The 26,139-nt window shown below is 54.4% G+C and overlaps 3 protein-coding genes across 4 annotated transcripts in view; all 3 read left to right on the forward strand.

Annotated features, from left to right (window-relative positions):
* The first annotated feature begins 189 nt into the window (after positions 1-189).
* NLRX1 (NLR family member X1) lies at positions 190-6,583 on the forward strand. Its single transcript, XM_032709647.1, has 9 exons — positions 190-348; positions 1,088-1,208; positions 1,395-1,455; positions 1,853-1,950; positions 2,143-2,759; positions 3,211-4,625; positions 5,432-5,518; positions 5,604-5,855; positions 5,959-6,583. Exons 2-9 carry the CDS (start codon positions 1,094-1,096, stop codon positions 6,275-6,277), a joined length of 2,964 nt encoding a protein of 987 aa, XP_032565538.1. The 5' UTR covers positions 190-348; positions 1,088-1,093; the 3' UTR covers positions 6,278-6,583.
* PDZD3 (PDZ domain containing 3) lies at positions 6,311-12,179 on the forward strand. 2 transcript variants are annotated; one of them, XM_032709648.1, is made up of 10 exons: positions 6,311-6,389; positions 7,568-7,592; positions 7,896-7,960; positions 8,145-8,356; positions 8,451-8,637; positions 8,807-8,943; positions 9,033-9,237; positions 9,393-9,589; positions 9,711-9,872; positions 10,120-12,179. In XM_032709648.1, the coding sequence occupies exons 1-10, from the start codon at positions 6,350-6,352 to the stop codon at positions 10,162-10,164; spliced, it is 1,275 nt and encodes a 424-aa protein (XP_032565539.1). In that variant the 5' UTR covers positions 6,311-6,349; the 3' UTR covers positions 10,165-12,179. The 2 variants fall into 2 exon arrangements, with proteins under 2 accessions (XP_032565539.1, XP_032565540.1); XM_032709649.1 differs by lacking the exon at positions 6,311-6,389 and adding an exon at positions 6,682-6,973.
* An 843-nt stretch (positions 12,180-13,022) lies between these two features.
* Positions 13,023-26,139, forward strand: part of CBL (Cbl proto-oncogene) — a 31,601-nt gene continuing 18,484 nt past the window's right edge. Inside the window, 2 exon segments of the mRNA XM_032709584.1 lie at positions 13,023-13,257; positions 19,301-19,548. Coding sequence (XP_032565475.1) covers positions 13,111-13,257; positions 19,301-19,548 — 395 coding nt within the window. The 5' untranslated portion in view covers positions 13,023-13,110.

Raw genomic sequence — 26,139 nt, forward strand, 5'->3', positions numbered from 1 at the left:
TGCAGCCGGGGATGCGGAGCCGCCAGATGCGCGCGGAGGAAATGCCCAGCAGCACATCTGGTAAGACCCAAGCCCCCCCCATTCCGCGCGTCCCCGTGTCCGGGGTGCAGGCGCTTTCCCTGGCCGCTGTGCCTCCGGCCGCCCTCCCGTCCTGCCCGCGGAGCTTGGCAGGCGCTGGGCGTGGGGCGGGACGGGGCAGGGATGGCGTTGCAGGAAGTTATTGCTGCAGAGCAGCCGCCTCCGCAGCCGAGCCTCTCGCCGGGACGGGCATGGGAGGAGGCGGGTGAGCGGCACCGGGGCTCTGCTCCGTGAGCTCGGAATCCTGCCGGAGCTAACCGCGAGCTGGAGGTAACCCGGAGCTGATTGCGAGCCTTGCTTGGCACCGGCTCCACCACTGCCCCGGGCTCCGTGTCCCTGCCCCGCCACGGCCTCGGCCACCGTGGGCACGGGAGCGGCGGGGAGGGAGGTCACGGCGAGCGGGGGTTCGTGGGCCGGGAGTGGCAATGGGGTCCCCAAAGGGGGTCCGCGAAAAGGGGGAAGCGTGGGGCCCTCTACTCGGCAGAGGGGGCTGGGGGCTGGGCACGGGACACTGTGGGCTCTGCCGGCTGCAAAGGCATCGTGACCAGGACACCCCGGTTCAAGGTCAGCCCCGCTGCCCCTGTCCCCGAGCTGCCCCTGTCCCCGAGCTGCCCCTGTCCCCGTGCCTTAGTTTCTCCCTCTGGATGCGCTGTAAAAAGCCAGGGCTGTGGCAGGGCTGAGCCAAGCCGTCGCTGTTCGTGTCCCTTCCTACCTGCTGGAGTTTGCTTACGCCCTCTCCCTCCCCCGCCGTGCCTCGGTTTCCCAGGCTGTTGTGGGCTGTGAGCACAGCCCGTGCTCCCGGAGGATCGCCCTGCTGAGCCGGGGCGGGAGCCTGAGTCAGCACCAGCACAGCCGGTTCTGCCGGACTGGACCGTACTGGGGCAGGCAAGGCTGGGCAGGGCACTGCCCCACCACAGCCCCACCGCCCCATCCTGCCCTGCCCCACCTGGGACAGATGCTGAGCACCCCAGAGCCCCTCACCCACCTGTGGGCACCCCATCTCTTTCAGGTGAGGATGGCACGGGCCATGCAATGCCAGAGCTGCCTGCCCTGGGGCAGCTGGATGCAGAGATCCCTGTCGTGGGGCAGAGGCACCCGGGGTGTGCACGTGTGTGCTGATTCAGTGCCAGGTGAGCTGGGCTCTGTGCCTGTGGGACTGTGCCCTTGGCTCTGTCCTGCTGCCAGTGACATCCCTCCCCAGCTCTACAGTCTGTGGGTCACCCCAGCAAGGTGTGAAGCCTTTGGACTGGGTGGGGTCAGTGCTGCTGGGCTGGAGAAGCCCATCCCTGACTCTGTGTGTTCTTCTTCCCCCTCAGGCACTGCAGGCAGCTGCTTCCTCAGGAAGATCCTTCGTGCAAGCAGCATCTCCCTCCCCAGGTACAGTGCCACACAGCTGGGTCTCTGTTTGCCACAGGGTGGCTGAGGTGGCTGCCTTGGGGCCAGCAGGGCTCTGTGGGCACAGACACTGCTTTGCTTCCCCCTAGAAAAACACCCACACCCAACTCCCTGCCTGCTCTGCCTTCAGCCCAGCTCCTGTGCCTCGCTGTGGGTTTGCTGGGGATGCACAGCACGTGCCTTGCTGACCTGCCCTTGGTTCCCAGCTGTGCCCTTGCCCTGGCCCTGTGCTCTCTCTTGGTGTGGGGGAAGGAAGGGGGTGAGCTGGCTCCACTCAGCACTTCCCACGGCACTCACCTGTGATCCGCCCACCCTGCCCCAGGCAGGGCTGGGAGCTGCTGGCCCTGCCCTCCTCGTGACGCTTTCCCTCCTCTTGCAGGGGCTATGTTGGCTACCAGGGAGGCTCTGGGGAGAATCCTGTCCACCCCAGCTCCTCTCGCCACACTCAGTCCCAGCTGAGGAACGTGGCCTCTTCAGGTGAGCTTGCAGCCCTGAGCTGGGTGAGGGTCCTGCACAGCAGGCTGGGGGCAGCTGCTGCCCTGGGCAGTGGGAGGGTCAGCAAGAACTGGGTGCTGTCCCCTCACTGCAGCCACCTTGTTGCAGTGGTTTGGGGTTGGTAACTTCCCCAGCCCCCTGCCCTTGTCTTGTTAAGCACCACCCTCCTCCCAGGTGCCATCAAGAAGCACCAGAAGAGCCTGTCTGCGTGGTTCAGCCACCAGCCCAACGAGGAGCAGCAGTTCGGCCCTTCCTTCTCTCTGGACGCCGTCCACGTGGACCCAGTGATCCGGGAGAGCTCCCTGGAGGAGATCCTGAAGCCCTCCCCTGACCTGACCATCCAGGAGCAGCTCCAGCAGCCCTGCAGGCAGGTCATCAGCCTCCACAACCTCTTCGACGTGGACGCCTGCGGGCGGCAGGTGAAGAACGTGGTGCTGTACGGCACCGTGGGCACGGGCAAGAGCACCCTCATCAAGAAGATGGTGGTGGACTGGTGCCACGGCCGCCTGCCCCGCTTCGAGCTGGTCATCCCCTTCTCCTGCGAGGACCTGTCCCACAGCAACGCCCCCATCTCCCTGCGCCGCCTCATAACCAAGAAGTACCAGCACCTCCGGGACGTGGTGCCCGTGCTGGGGGCTTCCAACCTCAAGGTGCTCTTCATCCTCAACGGCCTGGAGCGCCTCAACCTGGATTTCTGTCTGGCTGGCACGGAGCTCTGCTGTGACCCCAACGAGCCCGTGCCTCCCTCTGCCATCGTGGTCAACCTGCTGAGAAAGTACCTCCTGCCCGAGGTTGGTGTCTCCCCCCAGCTCCTTTGTGCTGGAGAAAGGCTGGGTGTGGGCCCTGAGGCATCACAGGCAGGGCTGTTGGGGTGATCACTTGTAGTGCAGCTTGGCTGGGAGCAAACAGGGAGGGGAGGGACTGGAGGGACTCGCCAAGGTGGCCTCACATCACTGTTTCTGAGTGGTCTCTATGGGAACTTTGGGGAGGCCTGGTGAGGTAGTGAAGGCAGTCTGCTGGGCTGTGGTCTTCGAGACTCCACATACTCTAGCAGGGGACAGGGAAAATCCTTCCATCCCCTCTGCCTGGGCCACATTTGATCCAGTGCCCTTTGCCCAGCAGCTTCTTGAAGCGGGTGGGGTGATCCTTGTGCACCTGTGTGTGGGTTGTGTACCTGTGTGCGGGTTATGCACCTGGGACCCTGCTGGGCCCCTCCAGGCTCACCCAGCCCTCTGGTTCCAGGCCAGCATCATCGTCACCACGCGCCCGTCGGCCGTGCGCCGCATCCCCTCCAAGTACGTGGGCCGCTACGCCGAGATCTGCGGCTTCTCCGACACCAACCTGCAGAAGCTTTACTTCCAGATGCGCCTCAGCCAGCCCGGCTGCAGCGGGGAGGGCAGCAGGGGTGGCAGCTCGGCCGAGCAGGAGAACCTGGTGGAGATGCTGTCCAGGAACTTGGAGCGCCACAACCAAATAACGGCCGCCTGCTTCCTGCCCTCCTACTGCTGGCTGGTGTGCACCACGCTGCACTTCCTCTACTTCACCAGGACGGTGCCTCCCACCCAGACCCTCACTGGCATCTACACCAGCTTCCTGAGGCTCAACTTCAGCGGGGAGGTGCTGGACAGCACCGACCCCACCAACATCTCCATGATGAAGTACGTGGCCAAGACGGTGGGCAAGCTGGCCTACGAGGGGGTGATGAACCGCAAGACCTGCTTCTCAGAGGACGACCTGCAGCAGTGCTTTGAGGTGGAGATGAAGACTGAGAGCGAGCTCAACCTCCTGGAGGTTTTCCGCAGCGACGTCTTCCGCTTCTTCCTCAGCCCGTGCGTGCAGCCAGGCAAGGAGCACACCTTCGTGTTCACCATCCCGGCCATGCAGGAGTACCTGGCGGCCCTCTACGTGGTGCTGGGCGAGAAGAAGACCCTGGCCCAGAGGGTGGGGAAGGAGCTGTCGGAGGTCCTCGGGAGGGTGAGCGAGGATGTAACCGTGGTGGTGAACATCGTCTCCAAGGTGCTGCCCCTGCGCTTCCTGCCCGTGCTCTTCAACCTGCTCAAGATCTTCCCCCGCTACTTCTCCCGGCTGAGCGGGAAGGAGCGGGACGCCATCGCCCACACCATGGCAGAGGAGCTGTTCAAGGAGGAGGACTACTACAACGACGATGTCCTGGACCAGATCAACTCCAGCATCCTGGGCGTGGAGGGCCCCATGCGCCACCCCGACGAGGCCCCCGACGACGAGGTCTTTGAGCTCTTCCCCATCTTCATGGGCGGGATCCTGTCCCGCCGGAACCGCGCCATCCTGGAGCAGCTGGGCTGCTCCATCAAGAACCTGGCGGCCTTCGAGATCGCCAAGGCCATGAAGAAGACGGTCATCAGGAAGAGCCACAAGGGGCTGCCCCCCTCGGAGCTGATGGACTACCTGTTCTTCCTGCACGAGTTCCAGAACGAGCGCTTCACGGCCGAGGCCGTGCGCTCCCTCCGCGCCGTCAACCTCGCCTCCGTCAAGATGACCCCCCTCAAGTGCTCTGTCCTGGCCTCTGTCATGGGCACCACGTGCCACGAGGTGGAGGAGCTCAACCTGACCTCCTGCAACCTGGACAGCAGCAGCTTGAGGACCCTCTTCCCCGTCCTGCTGCGATGCAAAGCTCTCCAGTGAGTACCACCTTTGGGCAGCGCCCAGAGACTGGGCTCTCCCTCAGCTCTGCCCATCACAGGGATGCGCTGGGAGCCCAGGCATGGAAAAAGTAGGGCAGGGCGTGCCTACCCTTGTTTATCTTCAGTGCAGACCTAGGGAACTACAGCTTCCAACATGCAACGCTCCCTGAGCAGCCTTGCTAGGGCACGGCATGCTGGGATTTGCAGTCTCAGCACACCCCCCCCGCAGGAATTTTTGGGCAGCTCCCAGCAGCTGGTACAGGCTGTGCTGCCAGCTGCCCTGGCAGACCCGAGTCCTTCCCTGGAGCCACCCGTCATCCCCGTGTCGCTGTCTCTGGGAGGAGCTGGGCATCCCAAAGGCGGGAGTGTGAGCCGTGCAGGTGTTTCCACAGTTGTTCCAGAACGTTTGTGGAGCTGCAGGTCTTCCTGCCGCCCAGGTGGTGGCGAGACGTGCTCAGCAGAGTTGGACGGGGCTCTGCAGCTGGGCTGTGCCGCACTTCCTTCCTCCAGATGCTCAGGAGGGCTTGGAGGAGTCCTGATCCCTCCTCAGACCTTCACCCACCCTGAAGATCCCACACCCCCATCCCCTCCCCTGCTCCTGCTGGCTCTGGCTCTGCTGGCCGATGCTCCAGAGCGGGATCAGTGTGCTCCCTTTGGGAGAGGAAACCTTGCGTGGCCTGGTTTGGGGAGCCCAAGTAGGGCAGTGATGGGGAGGGCTGGGAGAGATGGAGAGGGCAGGGCTGCCAAGCCTACGGGCAACAGCCATTTCGGTCCTGCCACCCTTGTGTCTTGCTCTGCCCCAGCCTGCAGCTCAACAGCCTGGGCCCCGACGCCTGCCAGGAGATCCGTGACCTGCTCCTGCACGACAAGTGCGTGGTGAGCAGCCTGCGGTGAGTACTGCCCCCGTGTCCCTGCATGGCACTGTCCCTGCTGCCCACCACGACGCGTTCCCCACTCCCCACCCCGTGTCCGCAGGCTGGCCAACAACCCCGTGGGCGAGCAGGGGGCTCAGCTCCTGGCCGAGGCGCTGGCGGGGAACCGCTCGCTGACCCGGCTGTCCCTGCTGCACACGGCGCTGGGCGACGGCGGCGCCGAGGCCATCGCCCACCACCTGGCCCAGAACCGGCACCTGCGGGAGCTCAACCTGGGGTACAACTCCCTGACGGACGCGGGCGCCCTGAGCGTGGTGGAGGTGGCCAAAAAGCACGAGGCGCTGGACAAAGTGCAGTGAGTTCGCTCCGCCGCGTCTCTCCCCTTCTGCCGGCGGTGCCCGCGCCCCTCTCCGGCCTCCACGCTCCCCCACGACCCTCACGGTGTGTCCCTCTCCCAGCCTGTACTTCAACGACATCAGCGAGGACGGCAAGCGGGCGCTGCACAGCCTGCGCATGGACCGGGACGGCGTCAGGGCTCTGGTGTTCCTCACGGCGGGCACCGACGTCTCCGACTACTGGTCCCACATCCTGAGCGTGGTGCAGAGGAACCTGCCCTTCTGGGACCGGGAGCGGGTGCGGCAGCACCTCGCCCTCCTCCTGCAGGACCTGGAGAGCAGCCGCAGCCAGACCGTCAACCCCTGGAGGAAAGCCAAGTTCCTGCGGGTGGAGAGCGAGGTCAAGAAGATGCTGGGGAAGCTGCAGGACGGGACCCTCTGAGCCGCTGCCCCGTCCCCCGGCCAGGCAGGGAGCGGTGGAGGGTGTGCCCCAGCCCCCTGTGCCCTGATCCACATGGAGATCCTCAGTGGATGGGTGCTGTCCAAGATGCTGGGTACGTGGGGCTCAGCCCCCCCAGGCTGCAGTGTGGGAATGGTACAGAGACCAGGCCAGGAGCAACCGGGACTTGTTCTCCTGGGTTCGTGGAGCCCCAGCCCCTGCACCCTGGCCACAGCAGTGGCAGAGGGCGGGGCTCGGGCTTGGCTCTGAATCCTTTGGGAGCATTAAAGTGCACCACTTTGTTTCCAAGACTCGATCTCCTCTTCAGGCTCTTCCTGGGGAGGAATGTGGGAGCTGCTGGTGCAGCTGCCCCTCCAGCAGGTGGAGTGGAGGGCTCTGCCCCTTCTCCCTCTCACGGCATTGGCACGGAGCAGCCCACTCCTTGTGCCAGATCAGTCGGTCCTTCCTGCTGCGCGTTCCCCTGGAAGCCAGAACACCAGGAGCTGGGTGTCCCAGGGGGCTGGTCCCTGCTCCCAGCCCAGGCTGGCAGTGCCCTGGGGTTGGGAGGGCAGGGGAGACGTCGGGGCTGTTTAACCATTAAACCTGGGGCGTCTTGGGAGAGGCGGGGACGCGTCCCTGCCACTTTACCCTGTACCTTGCTCCCTCCTGCGTTCCCTGCAGCCATGAAGCAAACAGAAGGTATGTGCTGGGGGAGTGGGGCTGCATCCTGGGGAGACCCTTCCCCACACTCCTGTCCCCAGGCTCTGCTTCCACACGGAACAAGGCAATGTCCGAGCCTGGGTGGGCCATGGGAAGGAGCTGGAGGCATGCAGGAAAATGCAGATGGACATTGTGGGGATGCTGGGGAGGAATCCCCTCTCTCTGGTTTTGGGGTTCCTCGTGCTGGAGGATGTGGGGAGGGCTTTTATGGGGAGGAGTGCCAGGGAGGGTCTCTGTCTCCATCTCCTGGTGACCCTTCTCATCCTCACCCAGCCCTGTAAAACCCAGGACTGAGCTCCTTCTGTCTGGCCCTGCTTTGCCCCCCAGGATCCTGCTGGGCTGGGCAGTGAGAGCCTGTTGGATCTGGGAATGCAAGAGGACAGTGGTGGTGGGGGCAAGGGACGAGCTGTGCCAGGGAACAGAGGGGCTTGGGGGGGCTGTGTGGGCTTGGCAAACCCCCTCACCTGGCATGGCAGGCTCAGCCTGGGAATGGACAAGCCCTGAGCGTCCCAGAGCATGGGGTCTGCTCCCAGCCCACCACCTCCTGCGCTGACCTCTCCTCTCCCTCTGCAGGGCTCGGGGACAAGACATCCATCATGTAAGTCCTGAGCTCCCCTTGGCCAAGGGGCTTTCTGGGGACTCCTGGCCCCACAGCTGGGCTGTGCTGGGCCACATCTCAGCTGAGGTGGGGTGGGTCACGGCTGCCCTGCCCCAGGAAGCTCTGGAGAGATGTGGAGGGTGATCCAAGAGGGAGATTCCCTCCTGGCTTTCCCCAGGGAAGAGGAGCTGTGGCTCAGCTGCCCCTTTCTTAGGAGGAACAGGCTCCCCGGGGCTGGGGAAGGCAGGGGGAGGCCACGATGCTGCACTAACCGTGGCCCCTCCTGCCCCTTTATCATTTCAGAAAATTTGAATTTAACCCCAAAGATGGGATCGACAACCCTGCCTTGACACTGACTGAGGACACGGGTAAATAAACACCCTCATCTCCCAGGGTGTCCCTGTGTCTGTGGCACCTGGGCATTGCTGGGGTCCTGAGCTCCCTCGCACGCTGGGCAGCTGTAGGAGGTGAATGTATAAGGAGCCCCCAGCCCAGGATGGGGTAGAGGGCTCGTGTTAGGATCCCCTGTTCATGGGCTGTGCCCCTCCCCAGATGCTGAGGGTGTGGGGGAGCCCCGCTTCTACTTCCTGAGCAAGGACAGCACGGAGACCTTCGGGTTCTGCCTGCACGAGGAGCTGAGCTGCCAGGGCCACATCATCCGGCAGATCGAGCTGGGGGGGGTGGCCCAGCGCAGGGGGCTGCAGGACGGGGACAGGCTCCTCCAGGTCAATGGCCACTTCGTGGACCACCTGGACCACACGAGGGTAAGCTGGGAGCACCCCAGGGCCAGTGGCATGACCCTGATGCCACCCCATGCCAGGGGTGCCTGCCCGGGGTTCACAGCCTGGGTGCTTCCAGGTGGTGCAGAGGATCAAGGCCAGCGGGAACCAGGTCCTGCTGGCGGTGCTGGATGGTGATTCCTACGAAGCTGCCAAATCCCTGGGCAGGGACCTGTCCCAGATGCTGCCCGCTGACATCCGCCCACGCCTCTGCCACATCACCAGGGACAAGAGCGGGTTTGGCTTCACAGTGTCGGGGCCAGAAGGTAAAATGGGCAGTGGGTGCTGGCACTGGGAGCCTCCCCAGTGTAGCACCCCAGGATTCAGCCTCTGTCCCTGTGTGACACTGGCACTGCTGCCTCACCACGTGCCTGGGCATTCCCTGAGCTCCTGCGCCCACGGGCTGGTGAATAACCCCAGATCTCCTCCCTGCAGGCACCAAGGGCACCTTCCAGCTGTCAGTGAGGCAGGATGGGCCAGCAGACAGGGCAGGGGTGCCAGCAGGCTCCTGGCTCCTGGAGCTCAACGGGGACAGCGTGAAGAGCTACTCACACACCCAGCTCACCAGAAAGGTGCCTGTTCCTGGCATGGGTGGGTGAGGGATGATGGAGCTGGGAGCATCACTGGGAGCATCACTGAGCACCCTGTACTTCTCACCCAGCTTAAGCAGAGCGGCAGCAAGGTGACACTGCTGGTGGCATCCAGTGCCGTGGAGGAGTTCTACCGCCTGCGGGGGCTGCGGGTCACGGCCGCCCTGGCAGACCCTGCCTGGCTCCCCTTCAAGGCCCGGGAGCTGCACTTGGTGAAGGGTCCAGCTGGCTACGGGTTTCTGCTCAAGGAGGACGGCTGCATCTCGGGGGGCACAGGTGAGGGGGCTGAGGGGGTGGTCTGTACCTGGGCAAGGAGTGCCCGAGGGTTGGGAAGAGCTGCCAGCCCTGTGCCCACCCACACACGGGGGTCAGCAGTGCCAGTTCCCGTCTGGCAGCATCTCCCCACCCTCCCTGTGCCCTCACCGTGCCAGGCCAGTTCCTGTGGGAGGTGGATGAGGGGCTGCCAGCCGAGCAGGCGGGGATGAAGGACGGGGACCGTGTCCTGGCAGTGAATGGCGAGAGCATCGAGGGGCTGGACCACGAGCAGACAGTGCACAGGATCCGTGCCCACGAGGAGTGGGTGACACTGCTGGTCATCGACCCTGCTGGTGATGAGTTCTACCACTCAGTAGGTTTTGGGGAGCCGGCGTGGTCCTGCCCTGGCTGGGGAGCCCTGGGCTGCTGTGGGTGAGGTCCTCTGGCTGTGCAGCCCCAGGAGCTGTACGTCCATCCCTGTTCTGCTCTTCCAGATCGGGCTGTCCCCTCTGCAGTTCTTTGAGGACAGTGACCCTGCCTCAGGCTCCTGCACACCCTCTCTCAGTGGCTCCCCTGGACCCTGTCATGTTGAGGTGGCACCAAAGGGACCTGTCTCCTGGCTGGTGGCTGCTGCCAACAGCATAGAGCTCGTACAGGTAATTCCTCTCACTGAGAGGTGCTGCTCACAGCTGGGCAGTGCTCTGAGCCCTGCCACCCTCCTGCTCTGCCCATCCTAATATTTCCCTGGCACCTGTGGTGCTGGCAGGAGGGGGCTGTGTGGTCACCTGGCCACAGGGGCCAGGCAGAAAGACGCCTCTAGCTTGTCCATGGGGTGAGGGGTGGGTGTGGTGGGGTGTGTGTGTATATGTGTGCTGCTACAATGCCTCTGCTGTGTCCCTGCAGAGCCCACGCCAGCAGGAGCAGAAAAGGCTGTGCCAGTCGTTTTAGTGGCCCAGGAGCCTCTGGACAGGCTCTCCCACACAGCACCTCCACCCAGGCCACGTCCAGCCCCTCAGAGCACAGCATGGACCTTGCCCACGCAGCTCCTGTGTCTCTGTGACGGGGCTCACGGCATCCCACCTCCCAGAGATGATGGACATGGCTCCCAGCTTTTACCGACCGTGGTGGCAGCTCCTTGTAGCCTGAAGACAGACCTGTGTCTTTGCCAGCCCAGCTGCCTCCAGGGATTTCTCAGGACACTGCCCCAAAGCCCTTGCCCAGCTCCAGGCTCTGGGAATTCTCAGGAGAGCCGAGGCACTGCCCTCCATGCCATGGCCCAGGGGAATGGGGACCTCGAGGCTTGGCTCAGGGCTGACCTTTAGGCTGCCATGTGAAGAGGGAAAGGAGCAGTGGAGGCCAACGGGGTGCTGGAGGAACCCCCCACCTTTGATCTGCCCGTGCATGGACATTTCCTGTGCTCCTCTCACCCTCCCTGTGAACCTGCGGGCAGTGAGTGCCCAGCACCCAGCACAGCACTGTTCCTGCACTGCTCCAGCATCCCCCGTTTGGGGTGTGATTAAAGGACAAATCCACACTGGGTAATGTTTTGGAGAGCACTGGGATTTGACAGGACCCGTCTTCTCTCACTGAAGCAACCGAGGGGATGGGCAGCAGATGTGGGAACCTCTCCAGCTGTCCTGACAGGGAGGTAAGGGCTAAGAGCCACCCTGGGAGCCCCAGGGCACTGCATCTCCAGGGTTTTGGGGCCAAACTCCTGTGGGCACTCTTTGTGCTCCATGGCAGTGGTCCTTCCTGAGGGTTCCCTTTGCAGGAACATCCATTCATGCACACAGTGCTGGGGCAGGAGGGATCCCAGGAGGAGGAAGTTTTACCTCTCTGTCAAGGGGGGGATCCCAGGAGGAGGAAGTTTCACCTCTCTGTCAAGTAGGGATCCTGGGAGGGGGTAAGTTTCACCTCTCTGCCGAGCGTGGGAGAGTGAAAACCAGCAGGGAGTTTTGCATGTGGCCAAGACCGCAAACCTCTGGCTGAGGTTTTACCTCTGCTAAAAACTGGGCCCTGCTCGAGCTGAGAGGAAATGGAAGCGATAGCAGAGAAGTCTCTGTGCCTCTATGGTGTCCTCTGAGCTCAGTGCAGGCCTCTGGGGTGCAAGGAGTCCGTGTCCAGAGCCTTTGGGGTGCTGACAGCACGGGAGGGAGAAGGGCAGGGTCCAGAACACCCAAGGGAGAGGTGGGATAAACTTGGCTGGCTGCCCCCAGCAGCAGCAAGGTGTGGGGTCCCTGCATCTGCCCAGCTGCACCCTCCCAACAGGAGAATAATCCCAAGCAAAAGCAACCTTTGCTTGAAGTCTCACAGCCCTGACTTGGAAGTGAATCATGCCCAGAGAAGGAGATAGTCAGGAATGCAATTGCTCAAGCATGTTCCCTGATCTCTTTGGCTCGGAGCCATGGTGATTTTTGTAATTTGGCTCTAACAAAGCTGGTGTTGCCCTCCCCAGCTCTCTTCCCCAGGTACTTGTGGTATCCTGGAGCTGGCCAGGGCACCCGCTGGTGGTCAATCCGGCTTGACTATTAGCCAGAATCCATTAGCACCTAATGGGAAAAGCCTCAGGAACACGGCCTCAACAAACGTTGACATATTTGAGGTCAATATAATCCTTAGGAAAATTTGCCCAGGTAATTAAAGCCAGACAAGGAGTTGCCTGTCCCAGAAATATTTTACTGAGCTTTACCAAAGGCAATGAAATAAAAGACAGAGGGTTTTATAACCGATCCATGCCAGGCTCCCTTGCTGTATGTCCAAGCTCCAGGCCTGAGTTCAGGGTGCCTGTGCTCCCCAAACTGCAGCACTTGCTGTTTCCCTTGGCCCCTTCCCCTCTCTCAGCCCCTGTGGTGAGGCTGAGGCCACACGGCACCAACCACAGCAGGTTTTTCACAGAGGATGAGCCCTTGTCCCTGGAAGAGGAGATGAAAAGAGGATCTGAAGGCAGCAAAGAAACAGAACTGAACCAACTTCCGAGCCTGTGTTGTAATTTTTTGAGAGTTTGGTGTTGAGAGCTCTGACAAACCCACTTCCCGCTCCCCTTTTCACTCTCTGGTTCCCTCTTCTGTCCCCGAACCCCTTTTCTCTCCCTGATCCTCTTTTCTCTCCCTGTTCCTCTAGTTGCTCTCAGTGCCCTGCTCCTGCTCCTGCTCCTGCTCCCGTGGGATGCTGGTGTCAGGGACACATCCCCGTGTAGGCTCTGCCTTCCCCTGCCCCTGTTCCCACCCCATCCCATCCCATCCCATGGGGATACCGGTGACAGCGATGCAGCCCCTGGTGGGCTCTGCTTTCCTCTGCTCCTGTTCCCTTCCCGTCCCGTCCCGTTCCATCCCATCCCATCCCATGGGGATGCCGGTTCAGCTCCCCGCGGCTGGTCCCGCTCCCGCCCCCCCGGGCACATCCCTCTTCCCCGCGTCTGGGTGCGTTCTTAGAAAAGGGAAGGCGGCCTCTGGAGAAAGGGGAAGCGCCCCTGTTTCGCAACCGGGAAGGGAAGGGATGCGAAAGCTCCATCCCGGGGGGGCAGCGGGACCGGCGCGGCCCCCGCGTTGCCATGGCGACCGCGCCCCGCCCCGCTCCGCCCTCACCAACCATGGCGGCCGCACCGCCCTCACTCCGCCGCATTGCGCATGCTCCCTTTTTTCCAACCAATCACCGCCCGCTCCTCCCTGGCCCAGGGGGCGTTCCCGGGCGCGCGGGGGGGAGATCGGCCAATCGGCGGCGGGGAGGAGGGCGGGGCCTCGGCGGGAACCGGGCGCCGCCACCGCCCACGGCCGCCGCCGCCGCCCTGCCCGGCCCGGCCCGGCCCCAGCGCCCTCCGCACCGGCCCCTACAGGGCCGCGGCCGCCGTGCCGGACGGGCCCCCCCGGCACGGGGGGCCGGGTGCGGGTGTCCCCCATGTCGGCGCCGCTGAAGAAAGGCCCCGGCGGGCTGATCGGGCTGATGAAGGACGCGTTCCAGCCGCACCACCACCACCTCGGGCCGCACCAGCCCGGCGCCGTGGACAAGAAGATGGTGGAGAAGTGCTGGAAGCTCATGGATAAGGTGGGAGGGGGGTGAGGTGGAGTGGAGTAAAGCTGGGGCTCGGGGGTCTGGGATGAGCCTGGAGTTCGGGGAGAGAGGGGTTTGGGGCTGGGAGGATCGATCTGGGGGGTCAGAGGTGTGCGGGCACAGAGGGGGGTGCAGCGCTTTTGGGGGGGAAGGATGTAGGGAGCATGGGGTGACAGGACACAGGGAATGGTTCACACTGACAGAGAGGAGGTTTAAACGGGGTATTGGGAAGAAATTCCTCATTGCGAGGGTGGAGAGGCCCTGGAATGGCTTTCCCAGAGAAGCTGTGGCTGCCCCATCCCTGGAAGTGTTTAAAACCAGGCCGGACTTGGTTTGGAGCAAGCTGGTCTAGTGGAAGGTGCCCCTGCCCATGGCAGCGGGTGGAACGAGATGAGCTTTAAGGTCCCTTCCAAGCCAAACCATTCCATGATTCCACGTGGGAGCTGATGGAGAGATGAGGAGTGGAGGACATCCCAGAGGCAGGGTGGGAGTGGGATGCCAGGGTGGGATGGAGATCAGCAGCTCTGCAAGGGGTGGGCTGTGGGGGCAACAGGTTGGAGGAAGAAGGGGGTGATTTGGGATGGGGGATGCAGACCTGCTCAAGGGGATCTGGGGTTTGTGCTTCCCCAGGGCTGCCAGAGCTCCAGGAGTGTTTGGACAGTGATCTCAGGCACAGGGTGGGATTGTTGGGGTGTCCTGTGCAGGGCCAGGGGTTGGACTGGGTGCTCCTCATGGGTCTTTTCCACCTCAGGGTATCCCATGATAATCCTGTAGGTGCTGGGAATGGGTAGGACGTGGTGGGGAGCTGCAGGTGGTGTCAGCAGCAGGTCCTGCCTGGGTGTAACTGCACGAGGGAGAAATCCTGGGATTTGCTGGTTGGAAGGTGAACCTGGGCCTGTGACAGAGCCTGGGTGGTGGAGCTGAGCACCTGCTTTGGGGCAGGTCAGGCTGTTCTTTTCTGAATGGACAGGGACACGTTGCTGAGCTCAGGGCAAAACCTTTCCCTTAAAACTGGGAAATAAAACATGAAATAAACCCTCTACAATAAATACACATAGTTACACAGACAAAAGGAGCATGAAATGTAGTATAAACAAGGAAGAACTTGTGGTGTGGGAATGGGAAAGGCCTTTCTTTCCAGTCCCACACCTTTAGGAGGGGCACAGCTCTCTGGGGTCATTAAGCCTCTCCCCTCCTCCTCCTCCTCCTTTTAAAACGCCAGGAAATGGCTGTTGCCGGGGGCAGGACACCAGACCTTTTGGCCTGGTGGTGTGAGGGGATGTGGCATTTGGTTCACTGGCCTGGCTAGGTGTGCTGGTAAATCCAGTGTTTTAGGAAACCCTGGGGAGATCTCTGGGAATGGCCCAGTGAGTGAGTGTGGGCGCACGGAAGTGGGCATGAAACAAAAATGTGACGTTTTTTGCAGGATTTTGGTTAATCCTCTGATGTTGCTGTGCAGCCCTGAGATCAAGGCTGGGCTTGACACGTTGCAGTGTGTTTTATGGCACTGGGTTCAGAGTAAGGCTCACCCACAGTCCTTGGGGAGTGTCACCTGGCCACCTTCTTCCCAGCAGGCAGGGCTGATGGGATCCCTCATCCAGTTGCCCTGCAGGCTTATGCATTTCCACCTTTCCCTCTCTTCTCCCTGCATTGTTTATCCATGCAGTGTCTGAGCCTCCTGCAGTAAGTGCTAAAAGCAGGCAGAGCAAATGACTTCTTTAAAGGCTGTATTAAATTATATTCATGCCAAGAGATCACTTTGTGTTGGCTGGCTCCACAAAAGACAGGGTTTATAGTTGTGCCTTGCTGTGCCTGTGATGAGCTTTGATCACCTACAGCGAGACTGGGATGAGGAAAAAAGCCTTTTGAGAAAGTGCCATTGAGGGCAAGCACAAGTGCTAATGTGGGAAAGGGAGTTTGAGCATGGAAACAGGGTCCTGAGTAGGTTTAACTTGCACGTGCAACTTGTGAGAATGCACTTCTTCATATACAGAATATAGGGGTGTGAATGTCAACCTGTGTTTGACCTCATAACCTGTTCAAAGGAAAAGGTGGGCCAAAAAAAAATCCAGCTGATTGCCTTGGCATTTTGAAAAGCAGTGGGATTTTGGGGGGGATATTTCACGGCTTCAGATCTTTGTTGCTGTTGTCCTCTCTCCACTGACAGAAAAGGCTGCTGCTGTATTTGTCACAAGTTAAACCAACCTCTTTTAAACGTGCACTGACTCTAGTTTTGCTTGTAGGCAGCCTCCAAAAGCCCTTAGATGGAGGCTTAAAGTCTTAAAGAGTTAGTTGTTCAGTGTGATTTGAACAGGAGGAAAGATTTGGCCGTGAAAAGCCTTTCAGATTTCAGTTAGACCACAACTGTACTTAGGCACGCTCAGGAGAACACCTCTGAATTCAAACTCTTTTTAGTGGTGTAGCAAATTACCAGTAAAGCTCGTGGTGAGAAGGGCTAAGTGAATGAAAGGTGTTGCAAATGGGTTAGATTTCTGGAATTACAGGTGCAGATAAAAAAAAAACCCTCATGTGCATGTTTAATAGATGATGTTTGTGCCTTGCAGAGCTGCGTGCTGTGTCTGTGTGTGTACACTGCACTCACGGCCTCGTTTGTCAGCCTGCATAATTAGCTGGGGTTGTCAAAGCATTTGTGCATCTCTGCTCTGGGATGTGACTGATGAATTTCCTATGCAAGTTGATTCTTGTCCAAATATTTCCCCTGTAATGTTCTCCATAAGCTGCCTGACGTATTTTATGTCTTTCAGATTCTTTCATTTGAAGTCCTGATTTTTTTCCTCAGCACTAACCATTCCTCCCACAGCTCCACGTGGTCCCGTGGACATAAAATAGCCCTTTCCATCCCTGTGGATGTTCACCTTCAGCTGAATGAGGTGGTATTTATGCACTTCTCTGCAGAGCAGTGATTAAGTGCAGCCCACTGGAGTTGGTTGCTGTGGGTGGAATTTGAGGAATAGGTGGGTTAGTCATGAGGTGGAAGGGAGGGAGCAGAGGAATGACAGAATACACGGAGGAGGAAGAGAAACTCTGAGCTAAAGCTTCTCTAAGTAGCTTTCTGATGCCATTCAGTTCCTAGAACTGCTATAGAGAAGTGCCACTGCAGGTCACCTTCACTGGAAGTGCAAGAGAGGCCAAACACAAATTCAGCAGGAGATAAGAGATGTTTGAGTAGGTTTTGTTTTGCTGTTGGCTTAAGCTGAAATAAGATGTGATTTCAGTGAAGTCGGTCATTCAGCTGTTAAAAGAAGGGAAAAACGAATTTTCAGAGCTGCCTGGAAGGGAAAATCTTACCTGGGACAGCAGCACCTGGGTGCTTGTCAGGCCTGGGACTCTCAGTTCCAGGAATCAGTCAAGGCAAGCTGCAGGTTCTTGAAGGGAAACATTCAATTCCAGGCCTCCAAGACCTAGATGAGATTGTTCTTCCTCCCGTTTTGAAGATTCTTTCTTCAAAACTCAGTTGGGGAAACTGGTTTGTTTTGATTATTTTCTGCTCTCGAGTTTGGAAAATTGAGCGGATAATTTCAATTTTAGGGTTTGAAAAGGCTACACCTCTTAGAATGTCAATGCTAAGCTTGCAGTGCTTTGTTGGCACGTCTAAAAACCCAAAAAGGCTTGTTCCTGAGAGAACAAAGCATAAGCCAGGCAAACTTGGATGCTTTGGGCTGATAATTTAAAAGCAGGGATCGCTTCTCTTTGCTGCCATCACACCTAACAGAAAATATTTGCTGCTTTTTGCTCCGTTTCCTTCCACGTTGCTGGTCCCTGTGGAGGGCTGGGTGGCTGCTGAGGGGCAGCTGTTCCCAGGGCTGGGAACATTCCTTTGGGCTCTGTCACGATGCTGCAAGTGCACACGTAGAGAAAGAAGCAAAATGCGGCTGCTTTTGGTGCTGTTGTGTTATAAAACCACCAAGTTTGCTCAAGAGGCAGCAGTTCCCAGTCGTGTAGCATTGTTCAGCTGCTTATCTTAGCTAATTCTGCTCTGCTTGGTAAATAAAGAAGCTGATTTGATAATAAAATAACAGCAGTTTTGACCTTTCTGTTAACTGTTTGAGGGATCTTTGCGAGTCACTTCTCGGGAAGTGTTTGGTGGGGGCTCTGAGAAGGAGCAGTTTGCAGAACTTGCTTCTGCTGTGGGGAAACTGTTCTGATTGGTATCAAAGCTGAAATACAGCGGGTTTGCTGCTTCCAGAGCTGGGTATTTTCAAAGGGCAGCAGCCAAATTGCTCTCTCAGATGGCTGAGGGAAGTGCATACTCTGACTTGTTTGCTTGCTTAATGTGGCTTCCTCCTAAGAGCTGACTGTGTTTGTTAAGGTTTTAAACCCACTGTGGAATAAACAATTTCTGCTGAAGAAAAAGGTTTTGCTGCCCCAGAGCACAACTCAGCTGTGTCTGAGGAGCATATTTAGAACCTATTCATGCTGCAGAGTGAAACTATTTTTTTTTTTTTCCAGGGGACAAATGTGTTGACTCAATTTGTTGATATGGTTCATTGTACAATGTTCACAGGCTCCAAGGAAGCAGCAGTTGAGGCATCAGCATCAATTGACTCAGTCAGCTGTCTGGCCATCCATCTCCTTATCTAGACCTCCTAATCCTTGGCAGCCTCTGCAAAATGGAGGGAAAAGTTTGGTGGTTTGTTTTTCCCCCCGTGTATTCTTGCAGAGTCTTTTTTAGGCATGTGATTTTTTTTCAATGGCAGTTTGATTTTTTTTCCTGTTGAAGCTTTTGCTACACTGTGTGCCTTTCTCTGGGCTGAAATGGAACCTTTCTCAGTCAGCTCTTGTTAGAGGCACTGCTGCAAGTCAGGTAGAATTGGAGATGTCACTTCACCAGGTTGCTTTTTGCACACACAGTTAAATGCTAAAACGCTGCTTCAGAAGAACTGACTCTGTTTACCATCAGTGTTTAAGTGAAGGAGGTATTTAAATATCCACTGTAGGGAACTGCTCAATTCCTCTTGAAGGTTTCACAAGGTTTTGTGGAAATGATGTGCTGCAAAAGGATGTTAAATTATTCTTTTGCCTTTTCCTATCTGCTGCACTTCAGTTTTGTGTTGTTTGATACCTGCAATTCCCTCATACCTGGCAGTGTCCTGAGTTTAGACCTGTTTAACATTCATTATAGTGAAGAATAGGAAACTGTAACTACAATTTGTGCTGTGCTTCCTCCCAAGTTTACTGTAAATCACAGAACATGGAAGTGTTAGCCACTAAAACTATCCCAGCTGCTGGTTCTTATAAGCTTGATCTAAAACTGACCTCACAACTCTAATTTCAGCCCTTTTCATAACTGAAAGTGCACTGCTTAATTTTTCAGTTTGCTGCTTTGCCATCAGCTCTGCCTGTTATTCTCTCAGTTTAGGCAATGGAAAATTTGGGCTGTGACAGGGGGCGAAGTGGCTTCCTTTATCCTCCCCTGCCACAGAAATTTATTGTCATGAGTTTCATCAGTCCAGAGGCTCTTCAGTCCAGAAATTGGAGTTTTCTATGGTGGCTGGGCTGACTGTCTGGAGAAAATAGCCTGGAGAAAAGGAGGCTCAGGGGAGACCTTATCACCCTCTAAAACTACCTGAAAGGAGGTTGTAGCCAGGAGGAAATTGGGCTCTGCTCCCAGAGAACAAGGGACAGGATGAGAGGAAATGGGCTCAGTTTGTGCCAAGGGAGGATCAGGTTGGACATCAGGAGGAATTTCTTCAAGGAAGAAGTTGTCAAACAAATTTTTTCCAAACAATTGGCAGGGGCTGCCCAGGGAGGTGGTGGAGTCCCCATCCCTGGAGGTGTCCAAGGAGGGACTGGCCGTGGCACCCAGTGCTCTGGGCTGGGGGACAAGGGGATGATGGGTCACAAGTTGGCCTGGGTGGTCTTGGAGGTCTTTTCCAACCCAAATGATTCCGTGGTTCTGTCTGGGCTTGACCAAGAAATGCGGTTTGAGAGCGAACATTTCAGAGTTTTGATGCTGAATTGTGTTTAAGCTCCTGGTCACTTGATCTCAAAAGGGTGTTTTGTCCCCTGAGTGCAGGTGGTGCGTTTGTGTCAGAACCCCAAGCTGGCCCTGAAGAACAGCCCCCCCTACATCCTGGACCTGCTGCCTGACACCTACCAGCACCTGAGGACCATCCTGTCCCGCTACGAGGGCAAGATGGAGACCCTGGGGGAGAACGAGTATTTCCGGGTGTTCATGGAGAACCTGATGAAGAAAACCAAGCAGACCATCAGCCTCTTCAAGGAAGGGAAGGAAAGGATGTATGAGGAGAACTCCCAGCCTAGGTAAGGCACAGAAATGGTTCCAAAAATTCGTTGTTGTCGAAACTGAATAGGTTGGATACTTCAGATTTAAGGGAGATCACTTGTCGCCTCGTCCTTCCTTTTGTGCAAAGGCAGAGCTGAGGTCAAGGGACGTCTTCAAGGTGAACAGCACTCACTGGAAAGGATAGGTGGAGGTAGAAACTGCAGTTGCATCTGAATATAAGGCTCTCTTGAACAAAAAACATTTGAGTTTAATGAGCACTGCACTGTAGAAAAAAGTGTTTCTTCATCCAGCATTAAGGAAAGATGATTTAAGATTAGAATAAAGCCCTGGAAAAGGTTAACCTTACACATTTGTGTGGCTCTGACAGGCAGAGATACACAAAGCATACATTTGTAACTCTAAACTCATTTCAGGATTTGAAGTAGATGCTGAATTGAAGTGGATGCTGAATTTAAAAAAAAAAAAAAAGGTGGAAAAAAAGAGTAAAAACCATCCAGTGGCTGAACATAATTGCCCTGGGGAGAATGTGGTTAACGCCCTGGCAACTGCTTGCTTGAGTTACTGGAGGGGGGAGAAGTGCTGGCACATGTTTCTGGTTTAATATTGAACTCTGTGTAGCATATTCTGTCATGTTGAGCTCCAAGCAAAGCCTGTGATGGTGTCTCCAGAAGGCATTGCTAATGCTGTTTGAATTGTTACCCACTGTGTGGAAGAAGGAATTAAGAAATGAAAAGTTTCTTTCTGGGTTGTTGCTGCCTGTGTGTGTGTGTATTGTGATCTGCCTGTCACGAATCTGGAACATCTGATGGGTAAAAATGATGGCTGTGTCAGTCCCAAAGCCAAAATCCCACCTCCAGTTTCAAGGAGAAGCAGAGAGAAACAATTCCAGAGAGTTTATCATCCTGGTTGGTTTGTATCCCGACTAATTGAGTAAAGGGAGGGAGGGAGGGAAATGCAGATTGACAGATGTGAAGTCAGACAGAGGATTGCAGTGAGGGCTGGTGTTCTCACAGCAGGGATGGGAGTCCCTGGGGGATTGCTAATTGTCCCATTTATGAGTAAACAGCTTACCAGGGAAGGAACTGTGGTGAGACTTGTAAACACAGGCATAAAAACAGCATCACATCCTGATTGCTCTCACTGCATCTTCCTTTGCTCCTCCAGTCAGCCCAGGAAGCAGCAGTTGCTGTTTTGTCCTAAATGGGTAATGCCAGAGAGCCTTTTCCTGGTCAGGAGCATGGGAACCTTCTCAGTTCTTTCATTTGTCATGGAAAAGGAGGAGGTTACAGCAGGCAGTGCATATGAGCTGTGTACCAGTCCAAAAGATTTGCACAAAGAATGGGCCTTTGGGATTTTGGGGATTTTGTTAAATGCTGCACTTCCAGTGTCAGACTTTCCTGGTTGGATGAGCTCATGGAACCTGATCACTTTAGTGCTATTTGTTATATCTGAAACTGAGTTGCATTCATTTTTTTCTATAACTGCACTTACAGATTTAAAATGTATATAATAATTTAAGGTGAAGAAACTTAAATCTTCTTACCTTGCTGGGAGTGGAAGAAAAACACTAATTTTTGTAAGAATTAATACATTCAAATGTTCCAAGTGCGGGAGAAGCTTTTCTGGAGGATTGTCAGGAGTCTGCAAAGCAAACAAATATAACCTGAATCTGGTATTCATGGGGAATGGACTCATGTCAGTGTGTATATATGTGTGTGTATATATATTGTATATGTAAAAAATGTGGTTTTCTCTTGATTTCATGCAAGTTTATGGCTGTTAATCTGCAGTGTTTTGAGAAGAGGACTTTAAAAATCTAATAATCACGTCTTGACTTTTTGTGACCCTTTTTTCCTCTGTTGTTCTTGAAGCTTCTTTCTTCCTGCCTTCCAGACTTAGCATTCATTTTGCCTCCTGTTGTGTGTGCTCTTATTTTCCTCCCCCAAATGTCTCTTGATGCAGAGCAATGCACGTTTTGACATTTGCATAACCAGTGTGGAAGCTGTGCAGGTGTTTGCTCCCAGCAAACAGACCGGTAATGAAAAATGAAGCCTCTCTTAGATTTTTAGGACCAGAATTGTCTTCATCACTTGAGCATCAACCCTCTATTCTTCTTATTTCCAAACTGAGAGGTAAATACACAAAGAACAGACATTTTGAGGGGTTCTCCAGTGTGCTGTGAGGCAGAATTGGAGCAGAGCTGGGGAGATTCACCAGGTCTTGGAGGTGCTGGTGCTGCTTTCTGAGCAAAGAGCTGCAAGATGTTTGGTGCAGTGTTGTGCTTGTGTTCAGGGCACGTGAAGGAGCATAAAATGGGCATTCCTTGGGCTTTCAAATGCAGAAGTACAAAACAAGTCGTGTCCTGAGCGTTTAGAGGTGGGTTTGAAAAGAGAGAGTTTGTTCTCCTCCCAGGCTGCAGCAGAGGAGCAGAAGAGAGCAGTGCTACAGGCTGGGGACAGAGGGGCTGGAGAGAAGCCAGGCAGAAAGGGATCTGGGGGTTTGGACTGACAGGGAGCTGAACATGAGCCAGAGTGTGCCCAGGGGGACAAGAGGGCCAATGGATCCTGGCCTGGCTCAGGAAGAGTGTGGCCAACAGGTCCAAGGAAGTGATTCTTGTCCTGGACTCAGCACTGGTGAGGCCACCCCTGGAGTGCTGTGTCCAGTTCTGGGCCCTCAGCTCAAGAAGGACATTGAGGTCCTGGAGCAGGTCCAGAGGAGAGCAACAAGGCTGGGGAAGGGACTGGAGCACAAGTGCTGTGAGGAGAGGCTGCGGGAGCTGGGGCTGTTCAGCCTGGAGAAGAGGAGGCTCAGGGGAGACCTCCTCACTCTCTGCAACTCCCTGACAGGAGGGGGGGAGCCAGGTCGGGTTTGGTCTCTTTTCCCAGGCAAGAGGGTTGGGTCTTAAGCTGTGCCAGGGGAGGTTTAGGGTCAATATTAGAAAGAATTTCTTTGCAGAGAGGGTGCTCAGCCATTGGAATGGGCTGCCCAGGGAAGTGGTGGATTCTCCATCCCTGGAGGTTTTTAAGATGAGACTGGATGTGGCATCAGTGCCATGGGCTGGGAACCACGGCGGGGTTGGATCAAGGGTTGGACTGGATGATCTCAGAGGTCCCTTCCAACCCAGCTGATTCTGGGATTCTGTGATTCTGTGATTCTGAGTGCTGTGAGCAGGGTTTGGAAAGGCTGCTGGGAGCCCTGGCAGTGCTCACAAAAGCAGGGGAGTTTCTCCCTCCAGGTTTGGGCTGTTCAGATGAACGTGGCTGTCCCGTGTCACCTCCTCTGTGGTAACAGCACCCGGCCAGCACTGGAACACTCAATGCCTTCCTTTCTTTTCTTAGCTCTGCAGCAGCTCTTCTGGCTCTGGAGAGCTGTGGGTTTGATGTAGAGGGGTTTTTTTCTGTGTATATATAAATTAACCATAGTTGTTCCTCTCTCAAGTGAGCTCCTGCTGCGATTTTTGTGAAGAGAACTCTCTTGTTTTATTAGGAGAGCTTTTGAGATGCTGTTTAAATTCTGCTTTAGCTCACTTCCATATCTGTTTAAAAATTAATGCTGCTGAGGGTGCTTTTAGAGCTCTGTGTGTGTGCACTTCCTGACTAATAAGTACAAGTAGCAGCTCCTAGTTACTGTTTAAATACTGAATTTTAGCAAGTAGATCAGATTGGACTTGGTGACTTGTGAGTGGATTTTTGTGGAGATAACTGTGTTGCTCCTCTGAGTTTTGACAGCTGCCAGTAACACCTGCAGGCTTTGGTCTTGGAATCAAATAGCATTTCCAGAGTTAATAATTTTGGATATTTTGTCCCATGTAAAGGCAGGTCATCCAATAATTGGTTGGCTGAGTGCAGTAATTAGCAGGAATTCTTGGGGCTATACATATTTCCAGAGCTGTGGTTCCTTTTTTATCCAGTGGTAAATGCTCCAGTGACTTCTCCGAACCTGTAAATACAATGAATTTCTTGAGTTTACTTTTTAACTAGTGGTAATAACAAAAATCTGGTTAAACATATCTCATTTTTTCCCTGCAGTGTGATGGTTCCATTGCTTGGCAGTGCCATCCATGCTGATACCACTGCTCTGACCATGCCTGAGCTCTCGATTTCGGTTTCATTTGGAGGCTCATTTGGTTGCCTTGGACTATTTTTTTTTTCCTTTCTGTTGCAGAAAGCTTTTATTTCTCAGCCCTCTTGCTTGCACAGAGGAGCTGCCATTTGTCAGCTTCCCCACTACATAAATTACTTATTGCACCAGTGGTTTTGCAGTTGTGTAAATGGATTATACCTGGCATGGCGCACTGAAAAATAGCTTGTTGATCAGTAGGATTGTCTGTGGACCTGGGAAAGGATGAATTAGGCTGAAGAGTCCTTTTTTCACCAAAGAATCAAATATACTAATTATTTTAAAACAGGGAAAATTCAGAGAGTTTATTTTCTATGTAAAATCCAACCACTCAAATGTTTCCATGTCAGAACACAGTTATGGGAGGTGGAGGGTGGGGGGTGGATGAAAAAGAACTACTCAGGATGTGAACTGGATGTTTAAGGAATAGCACAAGTTATTTTTCTGGTTCAGCTTTGGGAAAGAAACTGTTAACAAACCCAGTTAACAAAACAATTGTGTCTGTGGAGGAGTCAGGGAATATCATAAACCCTTTCCATAGAACAGGGAGGTGAAATAAAGCTTTGGGAAGCTGCTCCATATTTAATTGTTGTTCTTTTGACAACAGCCTTACAGGATGCTGGCTCAGCAGGATTTAATTTGCTTCTCCAGCTCCAAAGGACTTAACTAATTTGCACAGGAAAAAGCCACCAGTATTTAACTGTCTACTGGAAATGACCATACATATCTCTGAAGGGGAAGGAAGTGCATGAAGAATGACTTGGGAAGAAAGAAGAAAAAAAAAAAAAAGGCTGGAATTAAAGAGGAAAAAGTTGGAAAACACTTGTGCTAAAACATGAACCAGAAAAAGTCTTTGGGGGAGGGGGGGTTGGTGCTCTAATCTCACATTTTAGAGCTCTTGCACACATTCCTGCCCAGGGAAGAGGAGATATAGTGTGAAATGTGGGACTCAATGTCCTCTTTCTGCCACTTCCTTCTAATACAGCAAGACTTTTTTTTTTTTTTTTTTAAACAAAACCCACTAGTGTGAAGGTCCTACATCTGCATTTAAATTAGAACATCTTAAAGTAAAAGAACAGGCTCCAAAGCTGCCCACAAGAAAGGTTTCCTTGCCAGGCTCCAGCATATGAACACTAACTAACTGCTTATTACCCAAGAAGAAATTCATTATCATGTAAATGTTGTGGGAGAGAGGAATGTGAATTATTTCTTTTAATTTGGGCTTTAAATTGCAGTTTAGGTGATAGTTTTGGGAACTTAAGTAACACTTAGCATAATTGGATCTAAACTTGCATTTATTACAGTTTTCTTTCTGTCTAGTCTTGAAAATCAATTTATGGACAAATGTCAGATTTCAGATTATTGCATAATAAGGAAGTAAGGTTTTTATTCTTCTTTGCTCTCAGAGCCTATAAAATTGTAGAGTTTTATGGAAGACTAACTCTGTGGACTTGCTGCTGTGGGTGGAATTGCAAGCACGTTAGTTAGCTTGTAGTAATTATCATTTGAAATGTGGATAGATTTCTTTTTTTTTTTTTTTGATGTTGGCAAAAATCTGTTTCTGCTACTTGGCAACTGAGTCGTGTCTCTTGGGTGTTTGGCTTGTGTGTTAAGGGCTGAGATGCTACTTTTTGGATTTGTGGTTTTGGATTTCAGCTTCTTAATATCTAATCTGAGCCTGCCCTCCATCAGTTTAAGGCCATTCCCCCTTGATACCCAGCACAGTTTTGAAGTGGCTGAAGATTAAACTTGAGATTTGGAGTTTTCCTTGATTTGGAAACAGGGCTTTTGGGCTCTGTTTTTGTCTTTAACTATAGCAAATAGCCCCTGAAGTATAAATTTTGATCCCAGTGCAGACAGCCCAAATGTAAGTATAATGAGGAGTGTCCTGAACAGTAAGTTTGCTGTGTAGTCCCTTGAATTTGGTAAAAGAATTAATAAAAGAATTAATCTGTTACCTGAGAGGTTTATCCTTTATCTTATCAATCCTCTATGTTGAACTTTTTAAACACCATTAATCATAGCAAATGTATTCTTCCCTTTAAAGAGTTTTCTATAATATTTAAACTTCAAAAGTGGATTATTTTTTTTTTTTTTTAGCTTCTTAACACTGAAAGAAATGTAGCTTGTTAAAATATTTGTGCCTAGAATAACAAGTCCAGATCCTTTAAAGGTCAGTAGGTTTGGTCCTTCTGGTCAGCACAGTGGCCTCTTGTCCTTTCTGCTTCAGATCAGTCACAGCCACTTGCATAAAAATACGGGTGTGCCAAAGTTTTTGGGGTGGTTTCTGTGACACTTTGAACTCGTTGCCAAGCCCTGCTCACAGACCTCGAGGTGTTTAAATATATATATATGTGAGCTGGAAAATGTCAGGATTCAGAAGGGTGTGAGGAAACGTGTATTTGTGTGATATTTCTGCCCTGTAATACCCGAAGCTTTCTGTCCTGTAATATCCAAGGCACTGAAAGGAATTAGCTGATGGTCTCAAA

Source organism: Chiroxiphia lanceolata, chromosome 23 (genome assembly GCF_009829145.1).
Source record: "Chiroxiphia lanceolata isolate bChiLan1 chromosome 23, bChiLan1.pri, whole genome shotgun sequence".
Lineage (NCBI taxonomy): Eukaryota > Metazoa > Chordata > Aves > Passeriformes > Pipridae > Chiroxiphia > Chiroxiphia lanceolata.